Source organism: Tenrec ecaudatus, chromosome 1 (genome assembly GCF_050624435.1).
Source record: "Tenrec ecaudatus isolate mTenEca1 chromosome 1, mTenEca1.hap1, whole genome shotgun sequence".
NCBI classification, from domain to species: domain Eukaryota; kingdom Metazoa; phylum Chordata; class Mammalia; order Afrosoricida; family Tenrecidae; genus Tenrec; species Tenrec ecaudatus.
The window spans coordinates 313,951,421-313,978,120 of NC_134530.1; the positions used below are offsets into that span (position 1 = coordinate 313,951,421).

A 26,700-nucleotide genomic window follows, 5' to 3' on the forward strand; every position below is an offset into this window, starting at 1 on the left:
ATTTCAGACTTTTCACCCAGAGTTTTTATACATGACACATGACACACACACACACTACTTGTCATTATTTTATTTTAGTGTACGATATTATACCTCTTTCCAGATAAGAGCATATAAAGCTACTTGATTATAGATATATGACACATGACACACACACACTTTATTTCTACTTGTCATTATTTTATTTTAGTGCACTATATTATGCTTCTTTCCAGATAAGAGCATATAAGGCTACTTGATTCTTTTTATTGGCTGCATAATGTTTTGTTGTCTTGGTGTATCATTTTATTTCATGGGTTCACACTGTTGTAGGCATTTAGGTTATTCCTGCTTTGAAGATTTTTACTACAGACAGTGCTATAGTCAAAAGCCTTATATTTGTATTATTATGTACTTGTGCAAACATCCTTTTAGGTAATATTTCTAGAGGTAAAGTTGCTAGATCAAAGGATGTGTATATTCTAGATTTCAATAGATGCAGCACATTAAAGGATTTTTATATTAAAACTATTCCTGTAAATTTCTAATTCCATTATAATCAAACTGTGAGACATTCATTTATTTTATGCTAGTCTGTCTATAAGAGATATAAAGCAGTGGATCTCAACCTTCCTTATACTGCGACCCTTTAATATAATTGATCATGTTGTGGTGATCCCAACCATAAAATTATTTTCATTGCTACTTCATAACTGTAATTTTGCTGCTGTTATGAATCGGGCGACCCCTGTGAAAGGGTCGTTCGACCCCCAATGGAGTTGAGAACTGCTGATATAAAGAAACAGAAGATTCAGATCTTGCTCTTGAGGGAAACTAAGATTTATACACATGGGAAATTAAATAAAATGCGAATCAGAATAGGATTAAAGGTGAAAGCGAATGAAGGACTGGGAAGCCCTCCTCCATTTAGAATGTGGTATGCAGGTTGTTAGGGGTGCAGTGGTGTTTTCGTGTAAAATTCTTGCCTCCCATGTGGGAGACCTAGGTTGGATTCCTGGCCAATGCATCTCAAATGTAGACACCACCCATCTGTCCGTGGGGGCTTGCATATTGCCACGACAGGTTTCAGCAAAGTTACCAGACTAGGAAGGCAGACTAAGAAGAAAAGTCTAGAGAGTGAATTCTGAAAGCCCCAGGAATCGAGCATCCCATCTGGTGCACAGCGCCGCTGTGAGTTAGGCGCTTCTCTTGACTGTAGAAAACAAGCAGGTTGAGAAGACTTGGGAAGTGCTGTAGGGCCCCCTGGTGACAGAGTGGTTAAGCGCACACAGCAGTGTGAATGGACCCTCCAGCTGGTCAGCACAAGAAGAGGGATATGGCAGTTGCCGTCCATCAAGATGACAGCCCCGGAAACCCTGGGAACCAGCTCCTCTGGCTTCGATGTTCGATTTTCGTTCTAATTTGGAATTGACTTGATGGCAATGGATTGGGTGGCTTAGGAAGTGTTACAGAATGGGCTCCAGCCACTGAATTGTGGTAAAAGTGCCCTCTAGTGGCCAATGTTTTAAGTGACTTTTGCTTTCACCCATTTACTTACCAGATAGCAAGACTACGGGTTAACCACAACCAAAACTCCATTGTTGTCGAGTGAACCTATAAGACAGAGTAGAAATGCCCCAGGGTTTTTCCAAGGTTATACATATTTACAGAAGCAGACTGCTAAATCTTCGCCCCCACCACTACCACAGGAGCTGCTGGGTTTAAAGAGCCAACCTATGGTTAGTGGCTGAAGACTTAAACCTCTGTGCCACTAGGTCTTCCAACAGCAACTAAATTGGATTACTGAGTAATATTATTATATATTAGTAATGTGCTCAATATTGTAAGCTTTCCTTACATTAAAATTTTTATTTCCCAAAAGTTAGACATTATGAAGGCCCCATGTACTGTGTAAAACATTATCCATGGTTCAAATAGAATATATGCTGATTGCAGGAAGTAGGGGTACAAATTCACACACACTCCTAATTACAACTCCCTTGGACTGATATGAACTGAAAGTATGTGCACCATACTTGAGCACCAAGATTTTGTATCAGACTTTTTATTTTTTTCAACTTATAATGACCCTATAAGTCATTTATGTTTTTTCAATTTATAGTGTCCTATAGGACAGGGTGAATTACCAATGGGAGTTTCTAAGACTGTAACTCTTTATGGGGGCAGAAATCCTGTCTTTTTTCCTTGGAGAACCTGGAGGTTTTGAACTGATGACCTTGTGGTTAGCAGACTAACACATCACCAGTATGCCACCAGGGCTCCCGTGGGTCAGCATCAACTTGATAGCAGTGATTATATAATAAATTGACAAGGTCAATCACATCAGGATTTTTACTGGGACTTGAGTCAAAGGTTGTTTTCAGAGTCCTTTGATTTCTGCAATCACAAACATTCAGCATGTGAAACTGTTGACTAGAATGAGAACTTGGCCCTTAATTCAATGGGGCTGCTATCTATTATGAGGTTGCTTAGAACCAGTCTCTGATCTCACCAAGTAGTAACTGGTGAGCATGTGGTCTACTGGGCAGCAGGGGGCAGAGACCAGGGCTCTGATACTGCCCCAGCCACTCTCCCAGTCTGATGCTGGCTCATGCCCATACCATTCAACACATGGTAACGGAGGGCCAAGGGTCGGAGAACAGAACAAACTGCTGTGGAAATCGATGCTGGGCGCTCGGGGAGGACTGGGGAGGGGAGCGCATGGCGACCTGGAGAGATGAATGGACTGAAGAGGCAGGGAGAGGGGGAGGAGTGGAGGAGGGTTTGATTCTAGGAAGACTAAAGGAGCCCAGAATATTTCAAGGAGCAGGGGCAGTGGGAGGTGGCCACACATTGGACCACAATGCACAAGGTCAGCATTTCAAAACCACCAGCTGCCTCAAGGCCAGGGAGAAAGGCCAGACGTTCTCATCCCGTAAAGAGTTACAGTCTCGGAAACCCACAGGGGCTGCTCTAGCTTGTGCCATTGGGTCCCTATGAGTCAGCATCAACTCCATGGCAGGGAGCTTGGTTTGGGATTTTAGGGTTGTGGCTAAGAGTCCTGGTGGCATAGTGGTTACTTATTGGACGACTAACCGTAAGGTCAGCAGTTCGAAACCACCAGCCAGTCCGTGAGAGAAAGGGAGGGCCTTCCTACTATCACAAATAGGTAGTCTCTGAAACTCACAGGGGCAGTTCCACCCTGTCCTGTAGGGACAGTCTAAGTCAGCCTTGTCTTGATGGCAACATGTTTTTTTTTAATGGAAAGGAGAGTAGCTTATGGCCAAACTCCAGGCAATTTTAGCAAGTGAGTCATTCTATAAATAAGAAAGGGAGAAGAAACGACTCTTTGGCTCTTATTTTTTCAAAGGCAGCTTTAGATTCTTGGTGCATTAAGAAATGACCCAAAGTCCACGTCTGACACATGGTAAAGGCTCCATACGAGGGGCCTTCCGAAAGTCCACGGGCAAGCACATGGAAAGGTCATGGGACTTCCTGATGAACTCTTTGAAAACCCCTGTCCATGTTATCCAGGATTGCTTCTCCAGTCCACTGATTCAGAACTGAATCCAGGAGACTCTGTCCTCAGAAGGCTGATCCATGCTTCACGGTCAGGTCCTACTCCTGACCCCAACAGTTGGATGACTCTCCCGCTTTGGTTCAGAAGAACTTTCGGCAAGTTCCAAGCATCAAGCCCAGCTTCAACATCTGAAGATTTGCCACCATTCACGTGTTCCAAACATGTAGCAGATTTGGAGGCCAATTCTGAAAGGCGGTTCCCAGAATGTTTCAAGGCGCAGGGCCAGTGTGAAGCACCGGTGGAGAAAGTCACAGGTGGCGTTTTGGAGTAGGCACCTGGCAACATCCTTGACTCCTTCTGTGAGTGACAGAGGAGGGAGTCAGTTCCTCAGCGGCATTTTCTGCACCTGAGAAAGCAGTGTTTCAACAGAAGGGAAGAGCCCTGGGGGGCGCTCTGTTCAATGTTCTCATCCTCTATCTTCAAGATGTACTGTGATATCTAGAGTTTGGTCACAATTTAACTGATGCTGGGAATGAATGGTGACGTGTGTCTGCATTGTGTCCTCCCAACAGAACCAAGTTGTCATTGCTGCTGGAAGGAGTTCTTTGGGAGCCCGGCTCTCTGGGGCACTTCACGTCTATAACCTTGGCCCAGAGTAGCTTCTGCTGTTCCCCTCATCGTGCCTGCGGCTACCCCCCTTCCCCCCCCCCACAACTCCTCTATGCTGTGTCCTCTCCAGGCAGAGAGTTCTGGTGGACAAAGTAGCACCCCCCGCCCACGGGGAGAGTGATGGTCGATCCCAGCACCCGTGGGATGCCTGAAAGCCAGGTGATGTGGACATCTGACTTTTCTATGGTGACACCACAGGTGTGTGAAATGAGACCTCTCTGGTGACTCGCGTCCCTTCCCAAATCACTTCCTTTCCAACTGAACCTTTTCTTTCTCTGCTGAAGTACATACGGCCTGTGCCCAGACCTGTTGAGCCACCTATTTCCCTGCACAGCAGGCAGAAATAACATCGGGAGGTTGAGAAACAGCACAATGAAGAGAATGGATGGGGCTGGAAAACTCAGAATAACTTGTTTTGGAATGACGCTGTCATTCACAGGGGTATGATTAATGTCCTCTGTAGTGAAGGAAAAACATAACAAAGATGTAGACCTTGTTTTTTCAAATGCTTCTGCAGTCATGACCTGACAGGACAGCAACCTAGAACCCAGTGACTTTCCAGGAGCTCTGAGCCATCCCAAGGGGGTTTGTTGCCCGAGCTGAAGGCTTCTCCCTGTGAAGCAGGGCATGGCCTCACTGTGCCCGGGCTGCCTTAGTGGCTGCATTCCATTTGCCAGTCCTGCACATTTAACGAAAAGGCATGCTTCAAGTTCATGAATAACTTCGTCCAAGAACACAGCTGACGTTTGCACTATCTGCAGAGGTGGGGACAATCAAATGGAAAAAGAGAGGACCTAGTTGGTCTTGCACCCAGCAGAAGAGCATGTCTTCTTTCTGACATCAGGGACTTGATACCAAGAGCAGAAAAGCAAGGACAAGCCCCCTTCTCTCAGCATCTCTAGGAACAGAGCAGGTAGAAGGATCTGGCTGAAAGGCAGTGGTCAAGTGAGAAAACAAGAGCAAGCTCCTGGGGTCAAGCTGTGAGCATCACTGGTTCTCTACAGGAACCACTTAAATAGGCCGCTTAGCCGGCACCTCTGGATCCCTCGTGGGACGGTCTCATCTCTTCACCCTAGGCAGGGTCTCCCCTAAATGGTTCATTCTAGCACAGCAAAAGGAGGGCAAAAAACCCCCACACCTAGGTAAAGGGTTATTTTTAATTAAGAGGACTTTTATTTTTGGGGTACCCAAAATTACTTAACTGCGCTCACTGGTGTTGTGAAGTCCCGAGTGTTGAAGCGACGACACTGACATGGCATTTTTTAAAACTCATTTTATTGGGGGTTATACAACTCTTATCACATTCCATACATACATCAATTGAGTAAAGCATCCTTATTCAATGCCCTCATCATTCTCAAAATTCGCCTTCCGCTTGGGTTCCTGGAATCAGCTCATTTTCATTTTAATAAAGGCGCTTCTGATACTAAACCTATGAGAAGGATGTCTGCTTTCCTCTGTGTTACTGCACGGCACCAATAGGAGCTCTGGCCGATACGTTCAGGTTTCGAGGCTGTGGAAGCGCAGTGGCCACACATACCTACAGTCGGTCAATTCTAGGGCGGGTAACGTGGCAGCGAGTAAAAATAAGTCTGTGCCAGGCTACATGTTATCCTGTTAGGTGGATAGTTTCGCTCTACCAAGTATTACCCACTGAGCCTAACTAAAATGCTCAACAATTCAATGGAGCACCTAGGAGGGTTAGAATGTTTCACTAACACGAAACTCAACTTACACCAGTTTGACTCACAGTGATCTGTATTTCGAAGTAGAAAACACTTACATGTTTGTCTTGTCTTCCTACTTCGTGCAGACACATCACATTATTTATGTAATTTGTAGCACATCCCAAGAGATTAAATGTGCTCTGAAGTAATCTGGGGAATAGAATTTTAGGTCTCTGGATTCCCTGCTCCACGCAGTAGCAGTCAGTCTGTAGGTACTACTAATGCAATGGAAAGAAATCCCAATTTCAAAATTCTGCACACTGTAAAATTTCAGAAAGTGAAAACCCACTCCAAACCAAGTGGATTCAATCAAGCCGACTGGCCTGCCCCAGGGGTTTCCAAGGCTGTCACCCTGTGGGAGCCCTCGGCCCTGTGGCTGTTCCTCTGGGGCTGCTGGCGCTCACACCAACAGGCTCACAGTTGAGCCCAGGGCTCCTTCCAGGAACTGAGATGCTGTACCACCCTTGGAAACTCCCACAGGCAAGAGAACAGCCTTTTCATATGGGATTGTTTAGTGGTTCCCACAATCTAATTTTCCAAGAGTAACTCAAGTAACAGCATCCTAACATGGTGTCAGTCCTGCCCTAGTCTAGAGACCTTCCAAAGACAAAGTGCCTGTCATGCTTGCTTACTGACATGATCAGGTATTTATTGCTCGTCACCTTATTTTAAATAGTGTGCTCACAGTCTAATTCAAAATCTTAAAGCACTGGGCAGTGCGGAATGAAGACCCAAAGCTCATCCATAGGCAACCAGAGATGCCCTTACAGAAGGGTCGTGCGGAGACGAGGCACTCAGGGTGCAGTGTAGCACCAATGAAACATACTTTCCTCTAGTTCTTTAATGATACCCCCCCCACCATCATGATCCCAATTCTACCTTACAAATCTGTGCGGGAGGCCAACCCCTCACACCATCACGGGTTCAGTAAGCACAACTGTGCAGTTAAAATAAAGATTATAATAAAGCCATAAAGAGATGGGGGTGAGAGAGTAAAATAAAGAAGTCAGGTACATTTCATGGTAGCATGCTCACCTCAGCTCCTCCTGGCTGTACACATGGAGATGGGAGATGAGAGGGCAGGAGAGTCATTTATTACTAACCAAGGCTTTTATTCTCTCTTAGGGGCATGTAAGCCCTGATTACAGGTAAAGACATACGTCACAGGCAAGGGTTGTACCATAGGTAATACAACAATGAGGGGGACAATCTAGGGATATACACACAATAGGAAGGAGAGGAATTGGGGGCACACGTGACAAGATGGGTGGATCCTAGATTCATGATGGCAGCCTAACCTTGATTGTCCTCGAGCTGCAGACTTGATTCAGTCTAAGCTTTCAATCCACTGTCCTTAACAGCAGGGAGGGAGCCCCACCTATGGCAGGACAGACAATAGGGTCTGCTTGCTCTGGATGGCTGATGCCTGCAGGGAGAGAACTTGACAATCATTTACCATCAGTTGCAAGCAGGGACTTAGGTCTGACATATATTTTGGGGAAGTCTTTTATATCCCACACAAATCCGGCTAGACCAGAGCATGTACCCTGGTACAGAGCAGAGCTGGAAACACAGGGATTCCACAACAGAGAAACCTCCCCCCCCACCAATAATGAGTAGCGATACCAGGAGGGTAAGGGGAAGGAGAAAGGGGAAACTGATCAAAATGACCTACATATAACCCATTCCCAGGGGGATGGACAACAGAAAAATGGGAAAATGGGTAAAGGGAGACATCGGACAGTGTTAAGACATGAAAGAAATAATGGATTAATTATCAAGGGTTCATGGGGGAGGGGAAAATGCAGAGCTGATAGCAAGGGCTCAAGTAGAGAGAAAATGTTTTGAGGATGATGACTTCAACAAATGCACAAACGTGCTTGACCAATGGATGGATGTAAGGATTGATGAGCTGTGCGAGCCAATAAAACAGTTAAAAAAACATCTTAAAGCACCTTGCAATCGCCAAGGCAGCCCTAGCTAGTGTTTGGAAGCATACTCTACCTGCCTCACCTCCAGTAACATATGCCATTAGTAAGTCCCCTTATCAGGCTTGTGAGGTAGTCATTTTACCTTACACTGATGGGATGGGGCAACACAATTTCTAATATTAAATAAGGAAAAATGACTGAACATGCCCTCCACACCCCCCCCGAAAAAAAAGACCCAAATTCTTTTCTATGCTTGGCGTTAGTCAAATTGGATTTTTACCTAATGCGATGCCATTTCTTTGTTACGTCACAATGAAATATTCTTGGTGACAACACAAAAAACCTAGCATGCTACTGGCATGTGTGTGTCAGAGCAGTGTCCCGGGGGATCAAAGTATCATCCAAGATCTTCGGAAGAGGGTGCTCCGAGTTCCTGTTTCTAGTCCCCACGTCCTTCTTCAAGGCGCAGAGTGTAGAAAACCTTACCTGTGAGGCCATCTTTCTTCCTTGGGATTAGCAACTGCCATCGCGTTTGTATTCCTCATTACCAAGCTGTCTGGTCAACGGACCCTTCAAAGGACCGACTTCCGCAGCAGGAAGGCATGATTAAGGCTAGGCATCATGACCAGCACATTTGCGGTGCAAGAGCTTCCCCGTGTTCTCGGTGGCACTGGGGCCCTTCCGTGGCGGCGAGCGGCAGAGGACCGCTGGACTGCGCCACCGTACCAGAGGCCCCACATTTTGCAGCAGCAGCACTGCGAAGCCACTTGAAAACCCCACACCTGGCTGCAAACGCAGAGGCCTAACAGGTGTGCCGTTTTGCGACGCTCTTGTGTTAGGAAGCCCCCCTGGCTGTCACCTTTGGGGTGCGGGCAAATACCTTGACTGAGTGACAAGGCATTTTCTTTCTGGGGGGGGGGGGAGCTGACACCTCCATATGCTCTAAAACAACCAGGCCAGGAACAAAGGAGCGGTTTCACCTTTATTGTCAAAGGCTGCCATTGCAGCCAAGCAAAGAACTGGAATCCAAGTGATACCAGAAGGAAAGAATTTCCTCTTTATCCACCGTACAGAAAGATGGACGCCTACGAGGCGATAAGGTTAGGTCAAGACTAACTTAAGCCCACACCCCAGAGTTTCAGGCTAATTCACATTCTGTTAGCTTGCTGCCGCCTGAGAGTAGGATGTCCACATGATTCTCTACACTGAACGCTCTATTGGCTCTCAGAACTGTGGGCTTGTCAAGTTTATAGGCTTTTTTGCTTGGCATGAGATCACTCTTTTTTATATGAATAAATTAAGTAAAATATATAAAAATCTGTTTCTGTGTTAATCTCATTCGGCCACATGTAATGCTTACAAAAATGGCTTAAACTTAGAGGCTACTGGATCTTGGTCTTTTATAAAACAAGCAGTTTGCTTTTAGATTTCTGAAAATGCCCTAAGTTTTCTGTTTGTTTGTTTTTTTGGTTTCCAGACAATAAATATCATTCTAATATCAGTGGTATATTTTTTCAATTTTTAAAATAAAAACTAAAGTGTCAGAAGTTTCTTGTGATGCTCATAAAAAAAAAAAAATCTTCACTCTCTCTCGTGTGTTCCTAACGGTTTGTCAGGAGGTTCCCGCTGGATCCGAGTCCATCCGGACGGAGACTGGCTTTCACTTCCATCCTTCTATCGGCTCGAAGCGTCTTTTTAGGTAAAGAGGTCATCTAAGAAAGCAGGAAAACTTATTTTTGCTGGTGCCTTAACAAGCAAAACCACTCGTCAATGGAATTGCTAAACGAAGGAAGGGTCAAGCACCACGAGTCAGCATCTGAGGCACTGCTTCAGTGTGTGAGCTACAGGTACAAAGACGAGAGGAAGGAGCTACATTTCTGAGGGCAATACAGACATTTCCAGCCCTTCACTCCCGATGATGGCAACACCTTGCAGCAGAACTGCCGGTATCCGTCTAGGCAGCTCACACCGGCCAGTGTAAGCTACACACAAAGTAAGCCCTGTTTCCAATCTACTTAGTGTGCCAGGTACTATGCTAAGTCTTTCACACTCACCATCTCCTTTAGTTCTCCCAGCAACCATGCGGGAGTTGCTGCCGACTTGACAGATGAGAGAACCAGAGGGGGAGCTTAGAGGAACACAATGCTCTGCTCACACCACACCCACTGCCCCTGGGGGCTTCTGAGGCTGGAAACCTTTGTGGAAGCAGACGGCCTCATCACTCTTCCAGAGCGAATACGGCTGGTGGGTTTACAGGCCGATGCTCACCCCACTAGCAGGCCGGTGCTCACCCCACTGTGCGACCAGGGATCCTGCAGGGTCACGCAGCCTGACTAACTTCAGAGCCCACGACCACAACCCCTCTGCTGCCAGCCATGAGCCACAGTCTTCATACCATTGCAGGCAGAGGCACTTCCAGCTGGCGTCCAAGGAATGAGAGCAGCCGCCTCCAGATCAGGCCACTTCCCATAAACATGATCCCCGTGATCAGCCAAAACACGCGGTGGTCCTGAAACAGACACACAGTTAATTTCTGGCTCAAAGGGCTAGATGCCTTAGTGACAGTATTTCCTGAATGACCAAGAGCCCAGGATGGAAAAGAACCCCCCCGTCATTTGTACACACCGTTCCTACAGGAAGTACAAGTGCCTTGGTGGCACCAGAGACCCAAAACCGTAACCCAAATCAGAAGGTAAACATAGGTACTAAGAGTTCATTTTAATTTTTTTGAATCACCTACAAGCCATAAGTTTTAACAGGCATGTTGAGAAGATATACAACTACGTTTTAAAAGCCTGCAATTCCCAAAGTTGAGCTGAGGTGTCCCAGATACGTAAAAATGTCCAAGGAGACACAGCGACACCTGTGGGACACCACGAGAACAACTACCATTAAGCTGGTTAGCCCCAAGGATGAGCAGGAACTTGGGGCCAGTTCTCCTGCCTGAAGGAGCCTATGAAAACCTATAAGACACGCAGAGTATTATGAACCAAAAAAGTCTTGAAAACATTGACCTAGCGTGGTACTCATTTTGTCCTACAATGGTTTTCAAAATTTTAATATTTTGCAACGCAATGTTAATACAATACCTTTCAGCAACACAGTCCTTAAATTTCACTGCGATAGGAAGGGAGCCCCATCTACAGCTATATCCTGAGGTGGTCCGAGGTCTCACCTCCACCCTTTGCCTGCTTAGCTTCAGCCTGTCACATCACTGACCCACGGGCACTGTTGAAAACTTGGTCCACACCCTGAGTCTGAATCCACCACACACCACGAGGACAAGACGTGCTAGCATGAAATAAATGTTTTGGGAGAGCCAATACATTTCCAGCTATTTAGCAAGATGGTCTTCGTGAAGTGATGATTCCATAAAAGTGGGATCCCTGCTGCTCGTCTCTGTGGGCCCCGAAAATCTTAAGTCTGGGGGGATGTCAAGCGTAAGGAATCTGAAGGACAAACACAACCCCAAATCCACGTGCCATGAAACGCACACATGCAGCTCAGTGCGAGTCCTCAGAGACGTGGAGACTAATGTCCCAACTGTATCAGCTTTCTCATTTGGGATTTGCTGCCTATTTTTCACATTCCTGGTGCCCTTCATCTCCTCCGATGTTTAGTTACGAACACCATCAAAGGAGGTTGCCTATCCTGGAACATCATCAAGTGCTCCAGACTCGGAAAGCCCTCGGCTCTGATGGGGAATGTGCCAAAGTACTCGGAGCCAGCATGAAGCAGGGATCACTGAGCATCCAAATAACGGCAGGTAACAGACAGTAACTCTCTGACTAAACTAAGAGTCCAGGAACCCATGTTGACATAAATGAACACAGCAGCAGACGGTGGGAAACAATGCAATGTTCTTCTCTGTAACAGAATGCCAAATGAACAAGTGCAGCAGGAATGAAGGAATGCCAAATTCATTTGACAACCACTACGGTAATAACTGGTTTAGGCAAAACCATCCATGAATATTGAAGCAGATTTAAATAATTTGAACAATGTATCCTCACCTCTTCAAGAGAAGATTCCAAATTCATTCCAAAAGCAACTCCCATTAATCCAAAGAGGGAAAGAGAGAACGTTCCCATGGTCAACTGTAAGTTCAACCGCATCATCACATTACGGTGGCTGGAGAGAGAAATGATGTACTTTATGTATAGCAAACCTGCCAAGTAATCTATTAAAGACCACTTGGATCAAATCCACATAATTAAAAAAAATGACAAGGGGATAATCCCATGTCTTAGTCATAGATTACACTGACGGCATCATTTCTTCAAGAGTATAGTTCCTACCAGGCTTTATTGTTCTAGGATTATTCTATAAAGAAAGTGCTCAACGCCCTCTTACCTGTCCAGATTGATGAAAATAATGCTCTGCGAATCGTCAATCAGAACCCTAAGTTCCCGAGCGGAATTGGAAAGATCTTCCGCTAATCTATAGTAGTTTTCCAACAACAACTCCATCTCTTCTGCATGGTCGATTCCCGTACTGCTCTTTTCACTAAAAAAAAAAAAAAAAAAAAAGTACCGTTAGCACGCCTCCAACATGCACACTACATATTTAGTCTCGAAACACCTCCAGCCGCCAGTGAAAACAAAGTCTGGTATTTCTCTTGTGGGAACAAGCCAATTTTGGAGCATTCTGTCAACGGATCCTGCACACTGCACTGACAGCCACGGCCTGGGCTTCCCTCCCAGAGAGAGGCCCACGCCCAGAGCCTCCTGCCAGCCGACACAGGAGGGCAAATCGGAACCACGAGTGGGACACTAACAGTTTCAAATGGACATCTTCTACCACGGTGCGCTTATGCTGACACTTTGAAGGGAAGATAAATTGCTTCTGAAGGTCAGCACATGGTGACTTTTGTCCCCTTGACCTGTGCCTTACTTCCTAGAGGTGGAGAAGCGACAACGCAGTTCTGTGAAAAAGATATTTCTATCAGAAAGCGCATTTACAACAAAGTAGTGGAAGGGTGGGGGAGGAAGGGGAAAAAGAGCTGATACCAAGGGCTCAAGTAGAAAGAAAATGTTTTGAAAATGATGATGGCAACAAATGTACCTGATCCAATTGATGTATGGATTGTTATGAACCCCAAATAAAATGATTTATATATTAAAAAAGACAAACTAATCAAGAACTATAGCATGTTCATATTATGAAATCTATCTTCTATAACATCATCTCTCAATAATGTTTTTAATCTTTTCCTTTAGATGAAATTAATAGGCTTTGGTAATTATACAATTATAGCCTAGCAGGATTAATATCGGTCTACAGAGAGTGAAACCAAAATATTCTAGTCACTTAAAAAGGCAAATTTGATTGTGCACAACGAAGAAGGACCATTTCTTTCTTAAGAGGTAAGAGGCGCATATGGTAGAAAGACAAGGCTTTCTACTTCCATACAAAGCGAGTCTCGGGAACCTGCAAGAGCGGGTGGCTACGAGTCGGCACTGACTTGGTGGCAGAGTTTGGCTTCGGGAAAGGCATGTAAGGTAAGAGAAGTACGTTTAGATTGTGTGCCCACATCTTATCCATCCCCTACGGAGCCCTGTCTCTGCCGCATGGGAGTGTGCCTCCTCCTCGTTTTCTGCGGCGCTCTCTAGGGACGGATGTAGCTAGATGGAGTTTGCACTTACCACAGCCCAGTACAGTGCTGTGTATGCAGTCGCCCCTCCATGTATCCTTGTGGGACCACAGAAATTGGCCGGCAAGTTCTAAAACCTTTTGTCTACGGGGTGTTCTGTTCATTCTGAAAAACGAGCCTCCGGTAGAAACGACAGAGCTTGCCCTGAAGGAAATTAGTTCGCAACGTGGCGCCGCGCTTACAAGACGAGAGGGTCGCTCCACTTTGTGAGACACAGCTCCTCCAGCAGCTCCTCCTCATCCAGGATCTCCAGCATGGACTCCTTGAAGATTTTAATATCTGTCTCCAGCTCGGATAAGCTGTAGGGGGCAGTGGTATACAAGAGATTAACAGCGTGCCCTTACAAAAAGCATTTCATGACAAGGGTAGCGCCTTTTAGGGTATGTCGTCAAGTAGATACCTTACAGATTCAAAATAAAAACGAATGTTAAAAGATTTTAGAGATTTAGCATGTAGATTACAAAAAGTAGGCCCAAAGTAAACCTGAACCAAAAAAAAAATGAAGTAGTCATGTCAATCAATTATATAAGTTTCAGCTCATAGTATTTACCTCAGAAGCACAATCACTGTGAAACTAAGATGTCTTTTTAGTAAGGAAATTAATTTTTACTCTTAGTAAACATGGCATTGATAATGAAAGAGCATTTATTTTTAACTATGGAAACAATGCGATTTTTTTTATGAGTAATGATTCATGAATCTTAATAACTCTTAACTTTTTCAAACATTGAAATGAAAATTTATAGTTCTGTAGAAGGTGACCACACAGCAAGCACACTGACTGAGCAATTTCTACCTGCTTACTTCTGTGGTGCTGATGACACTCTGCGAAACGCACAAACTCATTCTCCTTTTGGGTTGCTCCTCCCTCAGTAATATAAACTCACTGCTCTCTGAGACGCCCATCTAATCTTCCCAACTGCTGCTGCCACTTCCATCTCATTGGGCTCATCTTCAAAAGAGCACAATGCTGAAGGCAGACATTCGCTATTAACTAACTACTGTTTAGCTTGAAGAATTTACCAGATAGCTTTGGTTTAAAGTTTACAAATTATCTCAGGGAAATAGTGTTGGGAGCATCTGTCAGCTCTTAAAGAGGCTTTAGGGGGTACAAATCTTGTTGATTAAATTATAATACAAACTAATTAAAATACTGCTTTTAAATTATAGGATGCAAGCTTAGAAAAAAGCACATGGACCCCGGAGGGGGAGACCACTGTGTTTAGATAAGTCACTGACTCAGCTCTCTACGCCCGTTTTCTATCTGCAGAATGAGGGCAACTTTTAAGTAATTTTAAGAGCCTCAGAGTGTTTTACTCCGATAAAGAGGTACAGTCAGGGGGAAGGAGCACTCTCTAGAACTGATGATGACACACAACTAATTCTAAAAGTGAGTTAACCATGGGAGGAGGAGGGGGGTGTTCTGAAACTGATGGTGGCAATGACTGTACAACTCTCCGTGTTGTGAATGGACTATACAATGTGTGATGTGTGGGTTAAGTGTCAACAGAAATGTTAAAAAAAAAACCCCAAAGAGTGACAGTCTTGGAAGCCCACAGGGGCAGTCCAACCCTGTCCTGTAGGTCACGATGACTCAGAATTGACTCTATGGCAGAGTTTGGTTAGGGTTTGGAGCACTGTTATGTGTCCTTTGTAGTTCAAGTTCCTACCTGGACTACTGTGCATCTTTACAGTTACGTAACACAGCACTGCAACGGCACATGGCACGGAGCACACCGGGAAACCTGCCCTTCCATCAGCAGGGCTAGTGAGCATGTTCTATGCCAGCTGTCACCAAGCCACCAGCTGGTGGGTCGCTCATACCTACCTTTTGCCATTTTGTAGTAAGATGTGCAGTTTGCTTCTGTCGACAGAAGAATGTTTGGGATCCACTAGAGCTTCCAATGTCTCGTGGATCACTGGGTGCAAAATGTTAAGTTTCCCCTGAAGAGTGTTCATCTAGATAACAACATGACCTTTCATAAGAATTAAAACAATCCTTTCAGAACATTTGGGGACAGGGAATTCTCTGTCACAGGCAGATAGCCACAACAGCTAGAAAGAGTGGTCATGTCTCACAACAGGGCCATGGCCAGAACCCCAGTTCCAGACTACTCCAAACTAGACCTCCTGGCTTCAAAGACAGCCACATATGTGTTGACGGGGAATTATCGCTTATAAGATTTGGTTGACGGGGAATTAACGCTTACAAGTATCTTCCCCAACAGATACTCAGTTTACGTTCGGTAAACAATTCTGATACCGAATGTACTTTATAGAAACAATATAGTTCACAATTTCTCTGGATGAAGTTCCTTTGTAAACCAAGTTATAACCTGGACTTTAAAAAACAAATTAGCATTAAGGCCAATACTTTTTACTCAGGTGATATTCAGCAGGTATGCACTAATACAGCTATCCCAGTACCAGTCCGAGTTGCCCCAGGGCTGATTCTGACTCCTGACAATCCTGTGTAAGGACAGAACGGCACGCCATACAGTTTTCAATCACAGTTTTTCTCGAAGACAATGGCCAGGCCTTTCCTCTGAGGGATCTCTAGGTGAACCTGAACTTTCAATCTTCTGGTCAGCAGCTGAGAGTGAATTATTTATCCCACCTAGGGACTCCAGTATAGCTTGACTAATGGTTAAAATAATTGATGGTAAAAACTCAGCTTACACAACTATGTCAGAATGATACAATTCCTATAAATAGAAGATTTTTGTTTGGAGACGGAAGGACAGAATCAGGATGCTTCCGGTACCCTATTGTTGCTTTCAGTATCGATACCAAAGAGCTGGCTTTCAGCTTGGGGAGGGCAGGAACTGGGCAGTCAAACTGAAGCAGACTTCATTCTTTAGCATCCCAAAGAAATCTGCCATCCCCTGCCCAGCAAGGTGTGGACTCAGGCAGCAGGTGGAAGGCTGCCAACAAGAGTCCTGGACACAGACAGATGTTCATGTGCACCACACTCGTTCATTGTATCTAATGGCCATCGAGCGGGCTTGCGTTTCCTTGTTCTTGAAAGCTTAGCCCCTGTAAGGGGTGTTGGTCCTTGTTTATTGTGTAGTGGTTGTTCTTCAGAAGGAAATCTTCCCGGAATTCCATTTAGGGGCAAGAAGGTGCAGCCAGTGGAGAGCCTCTATTCCTCTCTTCTTCCCATGGCCAACCTCTAGGCAGATGAGAGCCATGCCAGGAGCACAAGGTGCTTAGCCAGTATGTCATTACCCATACATATACTGTTTCTCTTTCTTCTGTTGTTCCCTGGCTTAAGAACTGGGCATGAATCATTCACCATCTTACTGACTGGCTATTACCTAGTGAACCTAAGCAGGGCATTCTGCATCCTGTAGTAGAGCAAGACAGACAAAAGAAAGGCTACTAGGGGACCCGAGCCCCACGCCTGTCATGACCCCCTTTCTCTTCCCTGTTTTGCTACTTTCAGCATCAATTCTAACATACAGCCAGCTCCTAGCTAGTGAGGGAAGATAAGGGGATGTAGAGATCTCTGGGGGTTCAGAAATCAGGACCTGTCAAGCTCCCCAGACACCAGTAACTCTCAATGTAAGAGCCATCTGAATAACTGATTGCTTCATTATGTTAATCCATGTGGCAAACAAGGTCCTTTAACTGTCTCAACAAATACAAATTTATTTATATTTATCATAAAAATAAATTCACGAATGATTTGAACAATCTCAGAATAAGTTGATGATTTCTGGGATAGCATTCATCACGTACAAGCAGTTTTATAATATATACAATTTAAGATACTAAAATGGAATATATTGAAAAATTTTTGACTTACATATTTAGGTTACAAATTTTAAACACAATCATTAAAACCAGAACATGATAACAATAGAAAACAAGCTCACCCAATATTGCAGGAGTGCTTCTATGGCTCTAAACTCAAAAGGTAAGGGGTACGTGACCAGCTGACCTTCTTCAGCCAACTGTGAAGGAAGTTCCCGGAACAGCCACTGTTCCAAGTTTAAATTACGGTAATCTAGTATCAGAAGGCACTCTGGGGTGATCACCGCTTTCAAATACTGCAGAAACAAAAATCAAATGTGAGTGTGTGTGTGTGTAGACACATCTCTCTCCCTTACACACACACACACACACACACACACACACACACAAAGTCATATGCAAGCTGTAAGAAAAAAGACTTCATAAAAGAGGGTTAGAAAGTTTAAAATTTTTAGATTAAGCCTAAACCAATGTAGAAGTCACTGTTCATTTAAAAAGATGAAGGCATGTATGTTTTAAAGAAAGGAAACCTAAAATACAAGGGGGCTGAAAAATATTTGTGCTAAGTGTGAATATCTTTTAGTTTAATTTGGCCAACTTTTCATATGAAACTCTCAAAATGTCACCAAAATCTTTTAAGCTATATTGAAATTATAAACACAAACCATAGCCTTATTTGCTTAGAAAGGGGTGACATAAAAATATTATTCACAAGTGGAAGACTGGCATCTTTACGCTACTGGAGCATAAACTAGTAAGAACTATTTGCAGCTTTATACTGGAAATGTTGAGAGAGAAAAGTGGACCCTCTGAAGAAAGCCAGTCCCGTGCCGATGGCAGCGCCAATGCCACCTGTGACGTGTCATTGACGTAAGTCCCATCAAAAACTGGTGTCCCCAGGCGTTCTGTGACTGGTACACTCTGAACGCACATGGGAAGGTAGAATACACTTTAAGAAAGCTCCCCACAAAACAAACAAAAAATAAAAATTTAAATCAAGGTTATACAATTTAAAGGCTATTCGGAAAACAAGCAAAGCGGAAAGTTCAGATTATACTATACACATTAATTGAATGCAATTAATCAAGTTTATAAAGAAAGATTTCCCCCCCCTAATTTTTCAGAAACTGGAGTAAGGATGAACATGATTCAGATAGTGAGCAGTGCTGTGGTCCCTGAATTCTGGCAAGAGCACATGTACACACGTGTGATATAAATTCTACTCTTACTGATGTATCAAAATGAGAAACTGTCCTACGCTTCATGTAGGCATTTCATTTTCAAAATGACTGTTAACCCAGCTACCCTTCAGAACAGCAAGCGTTCTGTGTCAGATTGCGGTGGAGAAATGCAGAGGCTCCGTCACCTCCATCCTCACGACAATCCTATTGTTTCTGGTCGTTATACTCATCACATGCTGGAACCGCAAATCTCTGGCTTGAAGACCTAGTTCTTGGTACAATTCAGTTTTCTTCCTTTCTGTAAGAGAAGCATTTCGGGAAAGAGAGTAGGCGGTAAGAGTTTAGATCTTGAGGTCTGAGCACCCGCTAAGTTAATTTTCTGTTACAAAACTTCCAACAGGTAAAATGCGTCCCTTTTCATCTCAAAACCATACTCCGGCTGACAGGGGTCACGGAGTGCCCTGCAACGTCAGTGCCACTGTGTGATGAAACACGGAGCGCGGGACAGTAACCCAAGGAGGAGGGCAGGCAGGGGGACCGAAAGATGAGAAGCTTGACTGTCTAGCTACAGCCCTAAGCAACCCTGCTTTCTAAATATTGTCCCTATCTGGGTGGAGCACAGTGGCTGCCCTAGGAAAACCACCACCGCAATTCTGGAAGAAGACGCTTCGTCCAGGAGCTGCTACCCCTGCTTCAACAGGGCGGATGGACAAACGCTAAAAACTAAGCAAATAAACGTTTCCTCTGACACACCCATATACAGGTAGCATATTCTACTTAAAATATTCCACCTGTTTCATCTCCACCAGATACATTCATTCACTTTACCCCCCATCCCTCACCCCCAGAAAAGTGATTTGGAAAAATATATACTCACCAAAAGATGTAACATTTCCCTTTTTGTCAAATTTTGTCTGAAAAGAGATCATAAACACAAAACATTGGTTCTATCAAATCAGCATACAAGTTATATTATGAATAATATCCTCAAAATATTGAAATGCAGATATATGTAAGTCATTAACTGCCCCTTTATAGCCTAAATCCAAGGGTTGAAAAGGAATTACCCTACCCCCCTTTTCCTCATTCAGTATTTCCTTTCTTTTGAGAGCAAATCTGACTTTGGATGAGTTTTCTCATTCCATCTGTTATGGAAATTCTCTCCACATTTTTCCTAAAAGAGCCAAATTCATGGTAAATAAGAGTTCTTTGAAGTCTCTCACTCATTTCCAACTTAACAATACACTAAATACTTGTGTCTCAACATTAACCTCACATTTTTCTATGTTTTTTCTTCAAAACAGCTATAAAACCTCCAACTTTCTAAACTCTGATTTCATTGTAATAATATGGATTCTTAAATACTTTTGGTATACAATTATTTACCTGCAAAGAATCTTGTTTCATCTGATTTTGTAGTCTTGCTTGATTAGCTGGCAACTCCTCCAAAACAACACTAAGCAACTGTGATAACTTTTACATGTCATTTTGGGGTTTTCTTCCCCATGTAGTTTATAAAAAAACAAAAGGCTCTTCTGTTAATAAACCTCAGCGTCAATAATGATAATGATGAATATATACTGGATGTTTAATGCACAGACACTGTTCTAAGGCTTACATACATGATATATGGAAAAGTAAGTGCTCACACAACAGTTCTGAGTTGGATACCATCACCCCCAAATTACAGATGACAAAACTAATGTACAAAGAAAGATCACAAATGGTTCCAAGTACAGTTAGTTCATAGCAAGAAGCAGAGATGAGATTTGAATTTAGGAAATCTGACTCAGAGAATGCAACTTAAATAAACATTGCAATATTACAATATAACTTCCACCTAGCGACATCTTTTGTAAGTATTTTGCCCGAATGGTCTTACTTTCCTTTCTCTAAATATATATACAAATATGTTATATGATACTCTTATTATTTTATCAACTAAGTTTCTTCTGAGCCATTACAAGAAAGGTTGCAGGGATCAAGACCCTTCAAAGAACACACTCTTTCTTAACCACTACAGTGTTGCCTTCAAAATAGGGCTTCTCATCCTGCAAAGCACAGGTTCGAACCCTCTAAGGCAGCGGTTCTCAACCTGTGGGTCGGTCATTCACAGGGATCGCCGAAGACCATCAGAAAACACATATTTCGGACAGTCTTAGGAACCGAGACACCGCTCGTCCGTCTCCAGGCGGGTGTGCCTACATGCAGATACGCCCACATACGAGTACCGGCGTGAAGATTGTTACCCATGCTACACCATGCTTCAAGACGAAATTTCATTTAGTTGTCATTAGAAATAAGTATTTCACAATATATAATTATATATTGTTTGTGTAATTAATCACTATGCTTTAATTATGTTCAAATTTGTAACAATGACAGTATACCCTGCATATCAGATATTTACATTACGATTCAAAATGACCTTGATGAAGCAGCAATGAACCTAATTGTATGGTTGGGAGTCACCACCACATGAGGAGCTGTCTGAAAGGGTCGCGGCGTGAGGAAGGCTGGAAAGCACTGGTCTAAGGCTAAGCACCTTCAAGGACTTCATGCAGGAAACTGAATGGTTAAGTGGGTGGCCTAACTGTGATTTGAATGTTCTGCGCTAATACATAATAAGTTTACAAAGCTTCAAAAGGTCTGTTAAAGTATTCAGCAGCAATGGGTTTGTTAAGCAAGGCTAGTTGGCACTCAGGACACTGGCTGAGCACAACACAAAGACGGTAGTAATCCCTAATTAACCTCAATGTAACCATAATGCAGTAGTTAACTTAGATGTAGCCATTTAAAAAAAATCATTTTATTGGGGGCTCCTACAACTCTGATCAAAATCCATACACGGATCAATTGTATAAAGCACATTTGTACACTTGTTACCCTCATTATTCTCAAAACATTTGCTCTCCATGTAAACCCCTGGCATCAGCTCCTCATTTTTCCCCCTCCCTCATGAACTCTTGATAAATTTATAAATTACTTTGTCATATCTCATACTGTCTGACGTCTCTCTTCACCCACTTTTCTGTTGTCTGTCCCCCAGGGAGGAGGTTAATATGCAGATCCTTGTAATCGGTTCCCCCTCTCTACCCACCTTCCCAGTATTGCCACTGACACCTCTGGTCCTGAAGGGATCATCTGTCCTGGATTTCCTGCGTTTCCAGTTCCTGTCTATCAGTGTACATCCTCTGGTCTAGCCAGATTTGTAAGGTAGAATTGGGATCATGATAGTGGGGGTGAGGAAGCATTTAGGAACTAGAGGAAAGTTGTATGTTTTATTGTTACTACACTGCCCCCTGACTGGCTTGTCTCCTCCTATAAGGGGATGCCCAGTTACCTACAGATGGGCTTTGGGTCCCCACTCCGCACTTACCCACATTCACAATGATATGATTTTTTGTTCTTTGATGCCTGATACCTCATCCCTTCGACACCTCATAATCACACAGGCTGGTGTGCTTCCATGTGGGCTTTGTTGCTTCTCAGACAGATAGCTGCTTGTTTACTTTCAAGCCTTTAAGACCCCCAGATGCTTTATCTTTTGATAGCTGTAGATGTAGCCATTTTAACAATGTAAACCAGACTATATTAATTAACCGGAGTGTACTCATTTGGTACTGACCCAATTGTGGCCACTTTGTAACTACTGTGATTCTTTATGTCACTTCTTTGACTACAGACCTGTGGCCATTTGTTTCTGAAATTGCTGATGCTGCTTTTATTGTTGTAAGTTCTCACTTTTCCATACATCATGACGTCACCTGCCCTTGTGCCTTGTTTCTTCCACAGCATAAAAACTCCCCTCTTTAAGCATTCGGGGGTAATGGGTGAATTAGGATTTAGCTGCCTCTTGGCCACCAGCCACTAAAGGCTTATTAACCCTAATTAAAGTTGTGTGTGGGTTAATTAATCTCATTTGGGCACAAGAGGACAATAGGACATACAAGTGTGATTCATTATAAAACACAAAGCAAATACCTTGGTCCATAGTCCAAGTCTTAAGCATGTAAGTACATATCAAACATATTCTACATACTCACCACAGTAAACACAGGGGCTACGCTGGCTAAGGTGGCTTGGGAGGCATCAGAGGTTCTAAACCGGTGCACTTCACCTGAGGAGTGAATAAGACAATTGCCCGTGATCACAGAATGAGTTTTTCACATGTAGCTAAGACATAACACATATTGTATGTGGTGACTTTCAAACAATTTTGTTTGAACTACCCACCCGCCCCCACCCAAGAAAAAGAAACACTAGTTCATTTTAGTCTTTGTACTTGATAATATATTTTTTAGCTACTGAAAGGGTTCACATCTGAAAAGACTGGTTTAAAAATCAGGAATTTTGTGGAATTCAATTATCTTTACCCTTTCTAATTGTATTGATAATCTCAGAGTTGGATAACCAAATGTGCACTAGTGTTATGGGAGTTAAAGAAAATGTTTGGTTTTCTTTTTTACACAACTTAAGGTTCTTTCATGCAAATTACATCATCAGAGAAAATATTTTAAAATATTTGCCCAAGTACCACATGATTTTTAGCATTCTAATATTAAGATAATTCAAATGACATCTTTATTATCTCACAGATACACTTTAGAGTGAATATTTTTGATATATATTATACCTCACTGAACCACAATGAAGACAAATCTTTGATTGAAAATACAGCTATTGTGGCGGGGAGGGAAGGTAGAAAAATGAGGAGCTGATACCAAGAGCTCAAGTAGAAAGAAAATGTTTTGAGAATGATGATGGCAACAAATGTACAAATGTGCCTGATACAATGGATATATGTATGGATTGTGCTAAGAGCCTTACCAGCTCCCAATAATATTGTTGAAAAAAAAAGAAAATACGGCTATTTAAAATGTGTGGTTAGACTGAGTTGAAGAAGGCTCTGAAGACTGGTCAGATAAATTTAATAACTACAGACACCATTCAAAATACTACACATAAGAAATGCAGATGGTATGAAGATAGTACTGATTTATGATTCTAATGTAATTATAATGCCTGAAAAATTAGATTCTCGTTACTGATTATTATATTCCTTCCAACTACATACATTTAACACCTCGTGTAATTTGTTGATATCCAAAGTGTGTTGATTTCTACAAAAATGCAAACTATGTTACCAAAGGCCAGACAGTTGACTCAAGAGGAAAAGCAGGGCAATAAATCAGCAAGCGCTAAGTCACAAATTTGATAACATGTCCCTGGGCGGAGATGTGGAATCTCCACATGATCCTAAAAAAAAAGTTGCTCCAGGAGACGGTGAGAGACTGGGGTCTCCCAAGCTTGATCAACAGTGGGAACGTGGAATTCTCCAAAGTGTGGAAAGAGAAATACTTCGGAAAGCTGTTTGAGAGTAGCACTGAGAAAAACATACCTGAGGACATTGTGGTGCTTTTGAGAAATGCACACATTTCAGTACCTTTGGTCACTGAGCAATATTTATATATACACACACACCCCTTTCCCCCATTCGCATATCTGTGAAGATATTGAGAAGATATCTGTGAAACCCCTCAGGACCAATAATGAGAGTAGAGTTACCAGGAGGATAAGCGGAAGGTGGAGGGAGAAAGGGGAAACTGATCACAATGATCGACATATAACCCCTTCCCTGAGGAGCTGACATCAGAAGTGTGAAGGGAGACATGGAACAGTGCAAGACGTGAGAAAATAATAACAATTTATAAATTATCAACGGTTCGGCAAGGAGGGAGGGGGAAAACGAGGAGCTGATTATCCAGGGCTCAAGTGGAAAGAAAATGTTCTGAAAACGATGATGACAACAAATGTGCCTGACACAATGGATGCATGTATGGATTGTGATAAGAGCTGTATGAGGCCCCAACAAAATGATTTTTAAAAAGAGGGAGAAAAGAAGTTATCTGTGAAGAATCTCCACGCCTCACCCTTTGGTAAAACAATGAAAAAGCAGCAGCACTCCCAGTATTTTTCCATAACTTGGGCCCCTCCGTTATGAAGCATTTGGAAATACACTGGGCTGCCATGGCGAGGTAGGCATTCGAAACCACCGGCAGCTCCGCGGCAGAAAGATCTGGCTGTCTACCTGTGTAGGAAAACCACATGGGCAGTTCTACGCTGTCCTATAGGGTCGCTACGAGTTGGCATCGACTGGATGGTGAGTTTGGTTTTCCAGTTCTCAGGAGCAACCATGAAGTCGCACAGGACTTCAACTGGATAATTATTTAAATATTACCTATAGCAAGAGATAAAAGGGAGGGGGGCCATCGAGTCAGTGCTGGCCCTTAGTGACCCCCTGTGGGTTTCCCGGGCTCTAACAGTTCAAAGGAGTAGAAAGCCCAGCCTTTCTCCGGTGGAGCTGCTGGTGGTTTTGAACTGCCGACCAGGCGGATCTCAGCCCGACACTTAACCACTCCACCACCTGGGCTCCTCAGCACTTGTAGGAAACCACTTCAAGGAGATAAGCCCAATCTTGGCCTCATTACCGTGCGGAGAAAGCAAAGCCTTCGCAGGAAAGCTCTGAGACGGGCTGATAAGGCCCGGTCTGAGCAATTCCTGCTACTCTCAGGCGACCTGCAGCGGCGGCGGTCACCTGCGCGCCGGGCCCGGGGCTGCGCTGCGGGGAGGAGCACTACCTGGCAGGCGGAGCCGGTTCGGCGGCGCGGCCCGGGGCCCTCCCAGGAGTCGGGCTGCGCGGCTGCAGGCGACACCGGGGTGAGTCGCAGGGGTCAGGCCCAAGGCCAACGCGCACAGGGCCCGGCGTGGCAGCCTCACGACGCGGGGCCGGAGGCGAGTTAGGCTCCGAAGGCATTCCATGGCGCTGGCTCGAGGAGGCGGCGGCCAGAGCACAAGCCTTCATTCCGGACCGTGTGGCGTCGGCGCCACACAACGCGCGACTCCGGGCGAGAGCCCGAGCGGCTGCCGGCCGGCCGGTTTCAGGGTGGTGTGCGGCCCCGCGCCAGCGTTTCGTCCGTGCGCATGCGCAGCCGGCCCCTGTGGGCGGGGCCTGTATCCGTGGCCAATGGGAGCTTGCGTCCTGGACCTGGACCTGCAGCGTACAACGTGGAGGCGGGGCTTATTTACCTGAACTCGCCTCGCTGTGGGACCCAGATTTGTGGCCTCTAGGAGTTAGTTGTTAGGCTGCAGTGTACAGTATCGATGATTTCTGATACCTTTCCGGTTTGGCCTTTCCCACTCGTGGCGTCTGCATGCAGTCGCCGAATGTGAAAAATAAACCAACAACACTTCCTACCGCTACCACTTATCATGACAGCTGCAATTGGGATTTACATTTTCTATGAAGTTCGCAGAAAATAATGAACTTAATATAGCAGCATATTCTATTAAACTTTTATAGTAAAGAAAGTGGAACAGGTAAGCACCAAACTCATTGCCATCGAGTTGGCGCCGTCTCATAGCGACCCTACTGGACAGAGGAGAACTGCCCCTGTGGGCTTCCTAACTAACGCTTCACAGGAATAGAAAGCTCTTTCTCTCATGGAGCTGCTGCTGGTCTCCATGCAGTTAGCAGGCCAACGGTAACTGACAGGGACAGAACAGGGACTTCTGCCCTTCCTGCTAAGAGAAGGAACAAAGGACCCCATGAAGCAAGTGATAACTTTTCCTATTAACCTGTGATAACTGACAAACCTTAACCTTGAAGCCAGGCCCTAGTGAAAATCCTGACATAGGGCTGTACTCAGAGACAATCCGGAAACATTCTGAGACATGCTGGCCTAGAACCTCTCCCCAGATAAAGCAGAATAAACAATTTGGGAGACCCAAGATGAACAGAACAACTGATAACAAAGTTGTGGGTTCCTGAGACTAACTTTTCAGCGGGAAACCCAATCTTTCTCCTGAGAAGTTCCTGGTGGTTTCCAACTGCCAACTATACGGATTGCAGCCCCAAGAGTAACTAATACACCATGAGGGCTTCTTCCACTTTCAAAGTGCCTTTTATAAAACTAGAAATATCCCCCTAGACAATGTCCCTTCTCAACTCGAGAGGGACCCCCCTCCAACTAGCTCCTAGCAGTGAAGTGTATCTTATTTATTTTTAAGGTGTCCTTCTCAACTTGTATGAGAGACCCATTCAATTTCTTTTGAAGTGACTCTGTGCTTTAATAAAACTGTGGCTTAACGTTTTGTTGCTGCTATGTGAGCGCAGCTTATCTCTGGACCCTAACAAACCACATGGGTTGAGAGCTTGCTAGGCCCCCCATGGGCAACAGTCCAGGTGCTAAACTTCACAGTAACCACTATCCCACCAGAGCTC

General features: G+C 44.2%; 2 protein-coding genes across 2 annotated transcripts in view; one reads left to right on the forward strand and one right to left on the reverse strand.

The window, feature by feature from the left end:
- Positions 1-5,599, forward strand: part of GPLD1 (glycosylphosphatidylinositol specific phospholipase D1) — a 63,377-nt gene extending 57,778 nt beyond the window's left edge. The window contains exon 26 of the mRNA XM_075543531.1: positions 4,072-5,599. Coding sequence (XP_075399646.1) covers positions 4,072-4,158 — 87 coding nt within the window. The 3' untranslated portion in view covers positions 4,159-5,599. The remainder of the gene's footprint in view (positions 1-4,071) is intronic.
- A 3,195-nt stretch (positions 5,600-8,794) lies between these two features.
- On the reverse strand, positions 8,795-25,386 carry MRS2 (magnesium transporter MRS2). The gene is made up of 11 exons (XM_075533302.1): positions 25,058-25,386; positions 22,463-22,536; positions 19,294-19,330; positions 18,602-18,714; positions 17,358-17,531; positions 15,308-15,438; positions 13,662-13,778; positions 12,180-12,332; positions 11,840-11,957; positions 10,222-10,335; positions 8,795-9,538 (listed from the first exon to the last, which is right to left on the reverse strand). Exons 1-11 carry the CDS (start codon positions 25,236-25,238, stop codon positions 9,428-9,430), a joined length of 1,323 nt encoding a protein of 440 aa, XP_075389417.1. The 5' UTR covers positions 25,239-25,386; the 3' UTR covers positions 8,795-9,427.
- Between the last annotated feature and the right edge of the window lie 1,314 nt (positions 25,387-26,700).

Coding starts and splice junctions, on each gene's coding strand:
- MRS2 (XM_075533302.1), bottom strand. CDS start 25,238: ATGGAATGCCTTCGGAGCCTAACTCGCCTCCGGCCCCGCGTCGTGAGG. Junction 22,537..25,057: donor GAACCGGCTCCGCCTGCCAG/GTAGTGCTCCTC, acceptor TTCACTCCTCAG/GTGAAGTGCACCGGTTTAGA. Junction 11,958..12,179: donor ATTTTCATCAATCTGGACAG/GTAAGAGGGCGT, acceptor TTCTCTCTCCAG/CCACCGTAATGTGATGATGC.